This window comes from Castor canadensis, chromosome 11 (assembly GCF_047511655.1).
Source record: "Castor canadensis chromosome 11, mCasCan1.hap1v2, whole genome shotgun sequence".
In the NCBI taxonomy this organism is placed as follows: Eukaryota; Metazoa; Chordata; class Mammalia; order Rodentia; family Castoridae; genus Castor; species Castor canadensis.
This window is the reverse complement of record NC_133396.1, coordinates 141,840,171-141,853,626: the sequence shown is the minus strand read 5'-3', so window position 1 is coordinate 141,853,626 and position 13,456 is coordinate 141,840,171. Positions and strand designations below refer to the sequence as shown.

The 13,456-nt window shown below is 47.5% G+C and overlaps 2 protein-coding genes across 2 annotated transcripts in view; one reads left to right on the top strand and one right to left on the bottom strand.

Annotated features, from left to right (window-relative positions):
- Positions 1-423: 423 nt before the first annotated feature.
- Positions 424-2,456, top strand: Mixl1 (Mix paired-like homeobox). The gene is made up of 3 exons (XM_020171517.2): positions 424-759; positions 813-1,082; positions 2,151-2,456. The coding sequence occupies exons 1-3, from the start codon at positions 424-426 to the stop codon at positions 2,454-2,456; spliced, it is 912 nt and encodes a 303-aa protein (XP_020027106.2).
- Positions 2,457-6,634: 4,178 nt separating this feature from the next.
- Lin9 (lin-9 DREAM MuvB core complex component) overlaps positions 6,635-13,456 on the bottom strand; it is a 57,739-nt gene continuing 50,917 nt past the window's right edge. The window contains exons 12-15 of the mRNA XM_020171522.2: positions 13,221-13,346; positions 8,666-8,845; positions 8,438-8,535; positions 6,635-7,962 (exon numbers count right to left, since the gene is read on the bottom strand). Of these exons, the coding sequence (XP_020027111.1) occupies positions 7,857-7,962; positions 8,438-8,535; positions 8,666-8,845; positions 13,221-13,346 (510 nt within the window). The 3' untranslated portion in view covers positions 6,635-7,856. The remainder of the gene's footprint in view (positions 7,963-8,437; positions 8,536-8,665; positions 8,846-13,220; positions 13,347-13,456) is intronic.

Below are 13,456 nucleotides of genomic sequence, written 5' to 3'. Positions count from 1 at the left end.
ACACAGGAACTGAAGCCTGGAGAGAGGCTGGGCCTCCCTCTCCTCCCTAGGGAGTCCTGGGTCGAGGTCAGCTTGGCACGCTGGCTTCCCAGCGGGAATCAGTGTGGACCGTGGTCATTTCCTGACCTGTGCAATTGACTCAGAAATGCCCGAGAAGCACCGCCTAACAGTGACGCTTTATCACTTTTGTTTGAAGTAATGAATTGAAGAATGAAGGAGCCAGGTGCGGTGGCTCACGTCTATAGTCCTAGCTACTCAGGAGGCAGAGATCAGAAGGATCGTGGTTCGAAGCCAGCCCGGGCAAATAGTCTGTGAGACCCTATCTCGAAGAAATCCATCACCAAAAAGGGCTGGTGGAGTGGCTCAAAGTGAAGGCCCTGAGTTCAAGTCCCAGTCCGCCAAAAAAAGAAAGAACGACGGCGCATGGAGAGGAGCGAAGTCTCGCCGCCCATTCGGGTCCTGGGGTCTGAGAGTAAACGAGGGGCGGGAGGGCCGCCTTCCCTGGAGGCCTCCGGAGCTGCCCGGGGGCCGGGGGACGCGTCCCCGGGGACAGAGCCGGGCCCGAGCGCTTCCTCCCGCTCCGACCCCCGCGCCCGCCCGTGTCCATGGCGGCTCGGTGACGTGGGGCGACCTTCCCCGGGGACCCGGGCGGCCCGGGATGTGGATTGCGGCGAGGCCGAGTTCGCGCCCCGCCCGCCGGCGGAAGCGGCGCCCCCCGCGGCGGCTTTGATGCCCGCCCCGGCCGCGGGTATAAGCGGGGTCCCGCCCGGGGCCCGGGAGCCATGGCCGCCGCGCCGTCCCCGCCCCCGCAGCTCGGGCTCCGCGCGCTCCCCGCGGGCGCCCCGGTGCCCCCGGCCCTCCCCGGCCCCGCCGCGGGCTTCCCGGGCCCCGCGCGCCCCGCGCCCCCCGCGCCCCCCGCACGCGCGGCCGCCCCGTCGGCGCCGCAGCGCCGCAAGCGCACGTCCTTCAGCCCCGAGCAGCTGCAGCTCCTGGAGCTCGTGTTCCGCCACACGCGCTACCCCGACATCCACCTGCGCGAGCGCATGGCCGCGCTCACCCTGCTCCCCGAGGCCAGGATCCAGGTGAGGCCGCCGCCGGGGGAGGGCACGGCGCCTCGGCCACCCCCACCAGCCCCGGTCTCTCTCCTCTCCTTCCCTCCCTCCCTCTCTCTCTCTCTCTTCCCCTCCATCCCTCTCTTCCCCCCTCCCTCTCTCTTTCTCTCTCTCTCTCTTCTTTCCCTCCATCCCTCTCTTCCCCCTCTCTCCCTCTCTCCCTCTCTCTCTCTCTCTCTCTTCCCCTCCATCCCTCTCTCTCTCTCTCTCTCTCCCCCTCCATCCCTCTCTTTCCTTCTCCCCCCTTTCCCCCCTCCATCCCTCTCTCCTTCTCTCTCTTTCCTTCTCCCCTCTTCCCCCCCATCTTGGGCTTGAACTCAGGCCTTCACCTGGAGCCACCCCACCAGCCCCATGTTTGTGAAGGGTTTTTCCAGATGGGGTCTCAGGAACTGTTTGCCCAGGCGGACTTTGGACCTTTGAACCGTGATCCCTCTGATCTCTGCCTCCTGAGTAGCTAGGATTACAGGCGTGAGTGAGCCTCTCTCTTTTCTTTCCCTGTACTCCCTTCCTTCCCTCCCAACCTCTCTCTCTCTCTCTCTCTCTCCCCTCTCCCCGCCCCTCTCTGACAGGGTCTTGCTATGCCTCACACTTGTGATCCTCCTGCTTCCTCAAGTGCTGGTATTACAAGCATACACCGCTGCACCCCGCTCCTAGACCACCTTCTTAAGCAGGCATTAGTTCTGAATTTGGCTTGGAAAGGATGTAGCATCTTGGGCTAAGCGGGGACGTGTGGCACTTTAGTGACACCTTGAAAAACCTGGTGCAAAGGGCGTTCTTGCCTGCAGGCGGCTCAGTCAGGACCCGGGAGCTGGGGCCCTGGAGTTGCCAGCTGTAATGAGGAGCCTCATTCTACCCTGGAGCGGGGGACTTTCTCTGGACCCGTATGGTGGTACAGCTGTCAGCTTCCTAGGCAGGACGCGTTTGGCATCCACGGGAAAGAGCTGGGGTGCCCTGGGGACTGGAAGTATTCTGGAGGATGAACACAGTGTACACAAAACTGCAGCCCAAGCAGGTTTTTGGTGTTTGCTCCCCTTTCAGGTGTGGTTCCAGAACAGGCGCGCCAAGTCCAGGCGTCAGAGTGGCAAGTCCTTCCAGAACTCGGGGAGCCCAGAGCCTTTCCTCCACCGTGCAGCTCCTGGGATGGAGGCCAAGTGTCTGAAGCCCCAGCTGCCTCCGGAGGGAGCTGTGAACTGCCTGCCCGACCCCAGCACGGCTGGCGCCAGCATCTCTGATGCCAGCTCCCAAGGCCACACTTTTGAAACCTTTTGTCCTCTCTCTGAAGACACTGGGGCAAGGCTGGACTCCTGGGAGGAGCACATCTTTTCTGCCTTCGGTAGCTTTTGAGGATGCTGGGAGAACTTTGGAGCGGCTCATAGGTCCTTAGCCTGGTGACACACACCAGAATGTCATCCTGTGTGACTTCCAGGATAAGGACACGTCACCGTTAACCTCAGTGATGCTTTGAGTCACCTATCTTTGAAGCGGCCCCTCTTTGGCAGTGAGCCTCACTCATGGCCTGCTCTTTCCGTGACCGGCCACCACCTTCCCACCAGGGGCCTGTGGGTCTGAAGTCTGCACACTGGAGTTGACCGCATCCATGGTCTTCTTGCCAGAACTGTTACGGTTTGGACTGGTTGTTCAGAGCTCATTTTCTTCACAAGACCCAAGAACCCCCTCACTTGACTCAGTTTCCTCTTTTTTTTTTTTTTTTTGTGGTACTGGGGTTTGAGCTCAGGTCCTATACCTTGAGCCACTCTACCAGCCCTTTTTTGTGATGGGTTTTTTGAGATAGGGTCTCGTGGACTGTTTGCCCAGGCTGGTCTTGAACTGTGATCCTCCTGCTCTCTGCCTCCTGAGTAGCCAGGATGACAGGCGTGAGCCACGGGCGCCCAGCTCCCCTTGCTCTTGACCGTGGCTGTCGTCCCTGCTAGGCCTGTAACCTTAAAGTCATTCTAACCGTCTCCTCTGCCCTTGTCCTTTCACCAAGATTATTACTTCCTTATTACTGAGTACTTTTGTTTTAACCGTATGTACTTACGTCATGCAACGTGGAGTGACTGACCGAGCCCCAGATCACGCCCTCTTCTCACCATCTTTTGAAGTGACACCTCAGAGCCACTCAAGCGTTAGGTACCAGATGTCACGAGGCTCTGCACCCTCTGACCGGCAGCTCCCCAGCCCCTACCTACTCTTTCTCATCCGCCGGTTGTCTTTCTTTATACCCGGTGCCTCTAGCTCTCAGTTTACCCACATCACCTTCAGCCCGTGCGAACCTTCAGGCCACAGTTGCAGTCTCAAGCTCGTTCCTGTCGTTCCACTTCCCACCCCCCAGCTTCACCTTTCTGACACCGGAGACTTCCTCCGATGGCCCCAGCTCACCCTCAGCACCTGTTATTGTACTTCTTGTGCGATTGCAGTGGATTATTAAATGCTGTTCCCAAGTGTTTCAGTGTGGCCACGTGTGACTTCCACGACAGGGACATGTCGTCCTGAGGAAGAGTCTTCGCTCCTTTGAAGTTCCTGCAAAAGTAATTTGTAGCCGGTAATTGACATGGTATCCGCAGGCCACTGTGTTGAGAAATCTCACTTGGTTGAAGGCGTACCTTTGCTTGTTCAAGTTTAGCAACAGTCGTATTTGGCTTCAGGAGATTCCTTCCCCAGTTTGTAAGTCTTAGCGCTTGTAAATGACTAGTTCTAAGTTAGCTTAAGGTCAGTTAAGGTATCAGAGGTCCTTTGGGACAAAGGAGGCAGCGTGAGGGGACTGCAGGTGAGGGGCTCATGGGATCCCAGGGTGAAGGCTAGAACCGTGCCTCAGTGGTGAGCCTGCACTAAGCCGTTGATGGTGGCTTCTACGGGGATGCTCAGGGGCTTCTCCCTCAGCACTGGGGACTGGGCGTCTTGCTGGGCAGGTGTTCTACCACCTGAGCTACTCCAGCCCTGACAGCCCTGTCTGTGCTCTGCAGAGCAGCAAATGCACCACAGAAAGCAGTCAAGGAACACAGCTCAGGCTTTAGTGGCAACTTCTGAACCCTCTGAAAACTGACACAAAAAATGAGGTGGCAGACATTCCCCAGGGCTTCAAGTGCTTGCCAGGTGCCAGGCACTGTGCTTCTGTGCTTGGGGCCGGCCATCTTGTGCCAGGATGTCTCAGCATCACAGAAATTTACACTTAAACTTGAGATGTGGCTGAGATGACAACAGTCACACAATGGAAGGATGATCTCATGACACTCTCTGGTTCACTAAGAATCAAATTCAAAATAAATCTTAAGTTTAATTGTATTACTGCCTTTCTATGTCTTACGTTCTGTTTTCTCAAGTGAGCAATTAAAAAAACAAATACTTAACTGCTGTTGTCAGTCTGAAGATTTAAGAACTGTGTATCTTCTGAGAAGTAGCCTGCACATCCCTTAAAACTCTAAGACCCTACTCGCTCAATGTGTCACAGGTGCTACACTTCAGTGCTTGTCCCTTCTGTGTAAGATGGGATCGTTCTCTGGCCCCCCTGCCCCCAGACAGGGTCTTGCCATGTAGCCTGAGCTGGCCTCAAGCTCCTGACCCATTAGCCTCAGACTCCTGAATACTGGGATTACAAGCGTGCACCACCACGCCCAGCTGTTCTACTCATTGTAAGGATCAAGAAACTCAATCTAAGCAGTGGTTCACAATCACAGAGCTTGTAACTAGTAATGGCCCAGACTCAAACAGGACTGCTTCTGCCCACCCGCCTGACCTCTGCCATGTGCCTCCTACATTGCAGTGCAATACAGGCAGTGTGATAGTTTTAAAAGCAACCTCCACGCAAGTGAATACTGGCTTTCAAAGCAATCCTGGAAGACCATGTTCTAATCCCAGTGATAGCACTGTTGCTTGGAGCAATTCTGACACTCTCATTTGTTAACTCATCACACAAGTATTTGGTTTGGTGCCTGCAAGCAGGTACTTTATCAGGATCCGGAAATGAAATGGTGAGCAAAACCAGAAGCTGTTCTTTCCCTTATGGAGCAGAAGCCAGCATGGGACAAAAGATCACTCTTAAGAAACATAAAATTGCAAATATGACTCGTGCCTGAAAGAGAGGCCTGTGATCTGGAGACAATGATGGATGCACTATGTCAAGGAGCGCTTCCTTGAGAAAGTGATGCTGAAGGTAAGATCTGGGGGCAGAGGGCAGAGGTACTGCATGTGCAAAGGCCCTGTGGCGAAAGGAGCAGGATGAGAAACAAGTCAGGGATGCTGACCATGTGGATCTTACCAGAGTTCTGAATTTGTCCTGAAGGCCACAGACTTAACTCTGCTTTTGAACAACCCCCTGCAGCAGCTGGTGATGAGTGGGAAGATGACTGAAGTGTTCACATAGCCTAGCAGTGGTGGGCTGAGTGGTGGTGAAGATCAGAGAAGATTCAGTAGGCAAATCTTTTGTAGATTTTCAATGCCAATAGGTGAATGTGTTTTGGAGCTTGCCTAAGGTGACTCAGAACCAACCTATGTAAGTAAAAGCCAGGTCTGGCTTGTTCCTTTGTGCGATACGGTTCTGACCACTTCCTTTAGAGCTTCAAAAACGTGCTAAGCAGACAGTACCATTCAAATCCACGAGCAGCTGACTGGGACCCATGGCTGAATCACATACATCCCTCCTTCCCTCAACAGTAACGAGTCAACCGTATTGTCAGACGTGGTCCCGGCAGAACATGACAGCAGCGAGCACAAGCAGCCTGTGTTTAGCAGCTGTCACTTAAGGGTGACAAGCCAGCCTTAAGCAATATGGAAGCAGCTGTATGTGGCTCAAGCAGTAGAGCACCTGCCTAGCAAGCGAGAGACCCTGAGTTCAAACAACCACCGGTACCATCCAAAAAAAGAAAAAAAAGAAAATGAAAAAAAGTTTACCCAATTCTAGACAGAAGATATTAAAACTAGCCAGGTGCTGGTGGCTCACGCCCATAATCAATCCTAGCTACTCAGGAGGCAGAGATAGGAGGATTGTGGTTTGAAGCCAATCTGGGCAAATATTTAGTGAGACCCAATCTCGAAAAACCCAATCACAAAAAAGGGCTGGTGGAGTGGCTCAAACCCCAGTACTGCAAAACAAACAAAAAACCCTACCTTTTCCTAGGTCTATACTAGCTAGGTTAAGAATTCACTTGTTTAGTGTTTCAACAGTGATGATTTATAACCAGATGGAAAAAAAGTCTCACTAAAACAACAGAGGATGGTAATGCAAGTCAAAATGACTTGGCAGAGAGGGCACAGAGGTGGTGCCTTTAGTCCTAGCTACTCAGGAGGCTGAAGCAGGATCAGTCAAGCCTAGGCAACACAACCAACAACCAAAAAACCACCATCAGAAAACCCAAGGAAAAGACTTGATAATGAATCTGTATTATTTCCCCTAAAAATTTAGTGGAAATTCTTCAAAAGTTTTAAAATAGAAGGAACACCCATCAACTTGCATCAATTAAATAAGAATGTATTTAAAATGTAGATAATATTAACTTTCATAGATCAATTTATTTAGAATTACAAATATTAAGAATAGAAGATTTATACATTTCTTAATTAACATAACAGTTTAGCTAAATATAAACTCTGCACTAAAGTTTTACAGTGGCACAAAACCAACAAAGAACACAGAAGCTTTTAAACTATACAAAAATTTAAAATGGAAAATAATCTTATTTCAGTTTTATTATACATTAACATATAAAAAGTCTCATTTTATGAGACATCTAAAAGAATCAAAACCACCTCTACAGCTACACCTTAAATTCCAAGTCTGAAAACAATTTGTTATATTTTGGCTTTATAATGTTCTATATTAAAACAAAGAAAATTCGAAATATATACTTTTTTTTTTTTTTTAAAACAAGATTAACATTTTAAGCAGGGTTTTCTTAAAAAAGAAAATCAAAAAAAACCACCAAAACCAAACCTTTCCTTTGGAGTTCACAACACTGGCTATTCCCATTATTTTCCTTACAAAATATTTTTTCTTTATAAATTGTGTACTGTTGGATTTTAACCAGTAATCTGGTTTAAAAGTTGTGCAAATAAACAAAAAGTATGAAAATAGTGTGTTATCAGTCTTTCTAAAAATAAACCTAAGAAGCCTCCGTGCACATTTGCCTGGACACAAGGAAGGTGTGCCAGACCCACCTGCCAACACTGAGTACTGCACCTTCATTTTCTTCCAACAAATAACAAAGGTTTCTTTTATAAATTATGATAAATTAAAATATTTATTATAAATTGATCTGTAGAAGCACGACACACTGCAAGTATGTATCACATACACTTGTCAAGTCCACCTGTCCAGCCTGTATCCCAGTGGCTTCCTGGTGTCCGGCCTTCCCACACCTCAGGTTGTCACCTTTGGAGACTGAGGTGAAGATCAGCTAACCCACGGCAGTGGTGGTTTCTGATGGGCTCCGCACACACCACTGTTTCATTTCTCCTCCGCAGTAGCTATCAGCATCTGCTGGGCTGAGTTCATGCACTTAAAAAAGTGGTGGACATATTCTTCCATGAAGTAGAATGTCAGACATTTTCCATTTAAAACACTTGCTAGTAAACATGGTAACATAAGCAGTATCACTACATCCGGGTACTAAATCCGCAATGCTGGTTTAAGCAGCAGAATGGTGTGTGAACGCCTTATCTGGGGCCGTGCACCTCCCTGGCTCCCAGCAGTTCAGTCGTTCGGTGCTGGAGAAGAACTTCTCCTGGGTCCCGTGCTGCTGGATCTCCTGCTCAGTCTCTGTTGGTGTTGTTGGCTGCGAAAGCGTGCAAGTTTCCCATTTGGCTCAGGCCACTCTGAATGTGTGCCACGTGGATCTCCACGTTATTCTGAAAGCAGCTAAGGAGAAGAAACGTGGTTGGCTATTGTTTCACAAAATGAAAAACAGTATTTAAAAAAAGGAAGAGGTAAACTTCAGTCTGGAATTAGTTGAGACAGCAACCTTGGGGAGGGATCAGTATCTCCTCTTCTGCAGTAGTCGACTGACTGCAACAGGCCGATTTTGCCTTAGTGGTGCTGGGAAAGCTTGCTTTACAGCAGCAGGGAGCCAGGGCATGGGGAGAGGAGAGCCTCCACTACGGGAAAACTCTGCTGCTGTAAGCTGAACTCCTTCCATAAACCAAAAGCTACATGTCACATATCCTGATCCCGTCATGCAAAAACCCACCTGCATGATATACTGAAAAGCCCTTTTAAAGTATTTTAAAGGATAAAAATATATGGCTACTTCAAAAATATGCAAAATTCATAGAACTTACACTGAAAAATCACTATGAATTTAACATAAATTGTTGGAATATACCTCATGAATTACCTGATATTTGAAGCATCTATTGTACTCTTGATATCATTTAATGAATCTGTAAGTGATTTGAATTCAAAAGAATTCAGGTCTCCTCCTTCTGCTAGACACTAAAGGGAAAAAACAATTTAAAATTTAATTATAACCCAAACCCAGACACAAAATACCCAAAAGAACTTATGGACCAGGATTTCTTAGCAATACTTTAATATAGCTTGCACAGTGTTGCCATCTGCTCACCTTGATTTGTAACAGAATGGCTGTGAGCCTGGAGATGAGGTCCGTCAGGTTCTGATTCTCCACACAGGGCTGTCCTGATGAGGAGTTTGCCTGCCGAACTATTTCCTGGGCCTCCTCCTCACACCGGCGCCTCATGTCTGTCGGCTGGTCGGGAGGCTGCAGCCCCTGGTCTGGTGCAAGCTGAACACAGATTGAAATGTGAGATGGAAACTGATGAGGACATGGTTATTTCTCTGTGCACTTGTGTCTGCCTTTCAGATGCAGATGTCCACAAAACAATTTATATGTAGAATTTATATGTAAGATGATGCTCTTACAATTTTTCCCAGTATCTTTTCTCTGATGTGTTCTGTATTTTTTATTTTTAATTTTGACACAATTTCAAAGTTCTAAAAACATTAGTATAAGAACAAAGAACTCTTGCTAACCCTTTGCTTAGATTCACTAATTGTTCAGACCTTTTGCTACGCTAGCTGACCTTTCACTGTTCGTGTACCTATAATTTCCCTTTAATCGTCTGGGTAAGTACCCAGCACTCCACTTTGTATTTTCCAAGTGCAGAGACACTCCTTACTCGCCACAGCAGTCGTCACACTAGGAGATTTGACAGTGATACAACGCCATCTCGGTGCAGTCACATCCTACACACTGTTCTTCTGGTGCTGATTTCCATGTGTGCCTTTAGATCCCTTCATTCTGGAGAAGGCCTCGGGAGTTCACAACGCTGTTAATTCGGGGGTGTATCAGTCAATTACTTTGTGTGCCATCCCTGGATGTAGGTTGTGTCCTCATGGTCACATTTTTTGCAGGACTGTACAGCACGGCGGAGCCCTTTCCTGTGTGTCTTACTGGAGGGTACCAGTGCTCTCTGCCCCTTACTGGTGGTGAGTCTGTCACTTTGTTAAGAAGTTAGTGTCTGCAAATTCCCCTCTGCAATTATTTAATAAGTGTTTGTGGTGACACCCGAGGCCAGGTAGAGCTCTATCCTTCAACAGACCCTTCCATGCCAGGCTGAGCATCTGCTGGCCACTCCCGTCTTTGCCTGAGGCTCTTCTCCCTAATGCCATTCCTCCTTCATTAGTTGGCATTTTTCCTCCCTCCCTCTTTTTTTGGGCAATATTGGGGTTTGAACTCAGGGTCTACACCTTGAGCCACTCCACCAATAGTTCATGAAGGGTCTCATGAACTATTTGCCTGGGTTGGCTTCAAACTGATCCTCCTGATCTCTGCCTCCTGAGTAACTAGGATTACAGGCGTGAGCACTGGTTGCCTGGCTTAGTTGGCATTTTTCAACAAAGAACTTTGCTTTAAAATGACTCAGTCACTTTAAACTCCACACTCGCTCAGTGTGGAGTCATGGACTCTGATGAGTTCTACACTGTAGATTCTTAAGTGTATCTATTTATTCTGAAGCTGCTGAAGCTGTCTCAGCTGTGGCCAGCAGGAACTGTCAAGCCAGCTCCTTTTCATGGGTCTGCATGGGTTGGGTGACACATTTTACTTCCTTGGCCCTAGTTCACACTCTGTCCTCTCTGCCCGCCCCCCCATCTGGAGTAGGTCCGTTCTTTCTTTTTTGGTGGTACTGGGGTTTGAACTCTGGGCTTTCATTGCTAGGCAGGTGCTCTACCATTTGAGCCACACCCCCAGACCTTTTTGGCTTTAATTATTTTTCAGATAGTCTCTTGCTTTTGCCTGGAGCCAGCCTTGGAGCCCAATTCTGCTAGCTTTGATTCCAGTGCAGCTGGGATTACAAACGCACACTACCATGCCTGACTTACTTATTTGAGGTGGGGTCTTGCTAACTTTTTGCCAGGGCTGGGCTGAAACTGCAACCCTCCTATCTCTCTACCTCCTGAATGGCTGGGATTATAGATGTAACCACCATGCCCAGTCCCAGAGTCCATTTTTCTCAAAGAGTTCTATGCTTCCTTTTATTGGAGGGTGGTGTTTAGACCAAGGTTGGGGTGCTAGGTGTATTCCTGGCTATTAGGGTATCCCTGTCCCTTGGTTCTCTCAGTAGACACACACTTACTTATACCTACTTATTAAGTAAAATAATCATGAATTCATACTGAGTCCTATTTTAATTGAGCCCCCCTTTCATAGTTCCCTTCTCCAATGGTGAGAAACTCAATTCCTGTTATACTCACTATACTTAGTTGCTCATTTACTCAGCCCTAAATACACAGAAAGGTTCCCAAATTGCTAATCCACACCACTGTGAGGAAAACCCTACCGAGTTCAGTATTTATTTATAGTTTGATTTTGACTAAGGGATCACATCAAAACACTGTGCTCAAGCTGTGTGGAACTGTTTTTGTCGTCTTCAGGGTTTGTGCACACCTCTGAAATACAGTTGGGTTTATTCAGTTTTGTATTCAATTTTAGTTTATTTGGCTTTTGGTTTTGTTTTGTACATGGGCTCAGTTCCAGGATGTTGTACATGCTAGGTGAGTGCTCTATCAGAGTTTACTTGACTTTATTTGGGGAAACAATCACTCCAGGAACAGCTGTTCCTCTGTGCACACCAATCCCATCCATGCCCAAATGAATCAGTATTGGGTTTATCCTTCCTGTGTCTCTTTTTGAGATAGTAAGCAGATACAGATATGGTTAGTTCTACTTATTTCCTATTCCAATGGTAACAAACTATACATGTATGTAAATATGTATATAAAAGATATGCTGTGCTCACTATGTATTACATATGATAATCTACTGTATATTATAGTATGTAATAGATGGTATTATTTCATAATTATTTGTATAATTATATAAAACTTGCCTACACATATTTGTATCTTGCCTTTCTTGTGTGTGTGGGATGGGGTCTGGTTGTGTTACCCAGGCTGCCTTTGCCTCCACCAACTGGGACTCACTACCAGGCCCGGCTGAATTTATCCTGGAACCACTCCACATCAGGAAGGACTTCCTGTCCTTTCCTATAGCAGCATAGAAGGACTACTGTGTACCATAAATTGTTTAGCCAATTTTTTCCTCCTTTCTCTAATGTTTTACAATTACCAATAATGCTGCAAGCAGTAAATCTGTCCTAATATTTAAAAAAGTTTTAACTGAAGCATGCATAAATACACACAAGTACACAAATCATACAGCAGCGGGTCAGTGCCAAGGCCCCCTAATGCCATCCTCTGGGTCTGCCTTGACATGGGCAGCTACCACCATGGGCAGTGTCGTGGGTCAGTATGTGTTAGAGGTGGGACCATATGCAATTTGCACTTCGGCACCTGGCTGTAGGATATTTGTGAGATATCCAGAGCCGCCGAAGTCAGGCTCCTTCATTGTCACTGCTGGGTAGCACTCCAGAGTAACACCACCATTTATCAATCCATTCCAGTATTGGTGAATGCCTGCATAGTTTCTCACTTGGGATGAAAATGAACAGTGACGTTTGATCATTCTAGTCTTCTTATAAATACATGGTAGGACAGTCTCATTATGCTCTCTCATCTGTGCTTATTTTAAAGCCAGTAGTGTATTCCACCAGAGCTGTGTGAAAATGAAGCTGTTTTGCTCCACTGGGAGAGAAGCCTGTCCCTAGTGGCCTGGGTACTCCCACAAGCCACTGAGCGGCAGCTGGCTGCACGTGTCATTCTGAGCTGTGTAGTCTACACCTCACGGGCAGTCACTAGACTCGGGAAGGAAACCTGTTTACTAGAACAACACATATGGGCAGGTGGGTAACAGGCGACTATCAGGAAAGCAAACGTAAATGGTGACGATGGCAAAGGGAGGGAGAAGACAGACTTAGTGCAGTGCTGAGTGATATAGCTCCTTCCCTCAGTTCAGGCCACATGGACAGAAAGCATGACCTATGGCAGACTTTTGGGACTTACCTGTGAGGTAATAATAATAATAATAATAACAACAACAACAATAATGATAATAAAAGTCAAGTATTTAAGAATCTTATGTCCCAAGTAGAGGTGGTTTATACCACACCTGAAACATTGCAAAAACAGAAGGATCTAAAAGCAGCACAATAATTTACTTCTTATTCTGTAGGAAAAACTCAAATTTTAGGTGAAACTGTTGAAGTACCCTTAAAAATACAATCATATGTGAGCAGTGAGTCAGAAATAACCCCTTGACCTATGTGACTGAAATCCACAGATCAATGGAGAAGAAAACAAAACCGTAAGCACAAAATGACCATGATTTTTTGAGAAAAAGCATACACTGTTACATGTCTGTGAATGTATTTATATAAAAGGTCAGGGGAAATAAACAAAAATATGCTTTTGGGGGTAGTGAAATTGAGAGTAATTATTTTGCCAGGTGTGGGATATAGATCTATAATTCCAGTATTTGGGAGGCTAAGGCAGAAGGATCTTGAGTTCAAGGCCAGCCTGGGCTACCCAGGAAGACTGTCTCTCAAAGCAAAAAAACAAAAACAATGATAACAACAAAAAACCCCCAGAAACCAAAGCAGTACTTGAAGAATGAAAATATGTACAAACTATGGGTCTGCCTAAGGACCTACTCTCGACTTTGTGAAGTGAAGGTTGGAGGGAAGTTTTCGTGGCTCACCCACCTCGTAGCAGTATTGCTGAACCTTGTGCAAAACCTTGTTCAGGTCCTTGTTCAGCTGCTCCAGCTCCAGCACAATCGTGGCATACCTCCGCTGAAAGTCAATGTTGATGGGTATGGAGTACGACTTCTGAGAAGAAACACAATCACATTTTTTTCTAGCTACGTAATTTTGGTGACCTACAAGAGGCATGTATCTGGAAAAATAAAGGTTGTCAGCCTCGCCTATCCTCCACGTCA

Bases quoted from the DNA above. Each gene is read 5' to 3' on its own strand.
- Mixl1 (XM_020171517.2), top strand. From the start codon at position 424: ATGGAGAGGAGCGAAGTCTCGCCGCCCATTCGGGTCCTGGGGTCTGAG. The intron at 760-812 runs GTCCCGCCCGGG...CCGCCCCCGCAG, and splicing joins CGGCCGCGGGTATAAGCGGG to CTCGGGCTCCGCGCGCTCCC. The intron at 1,083-2,150 runs GTGAGGCCGCCG...CTCCCCTTTCAG, and splicing joins TCCCCGAGGCCAGGATCCAG to GTGTGGTTCCAGAACAGGCG.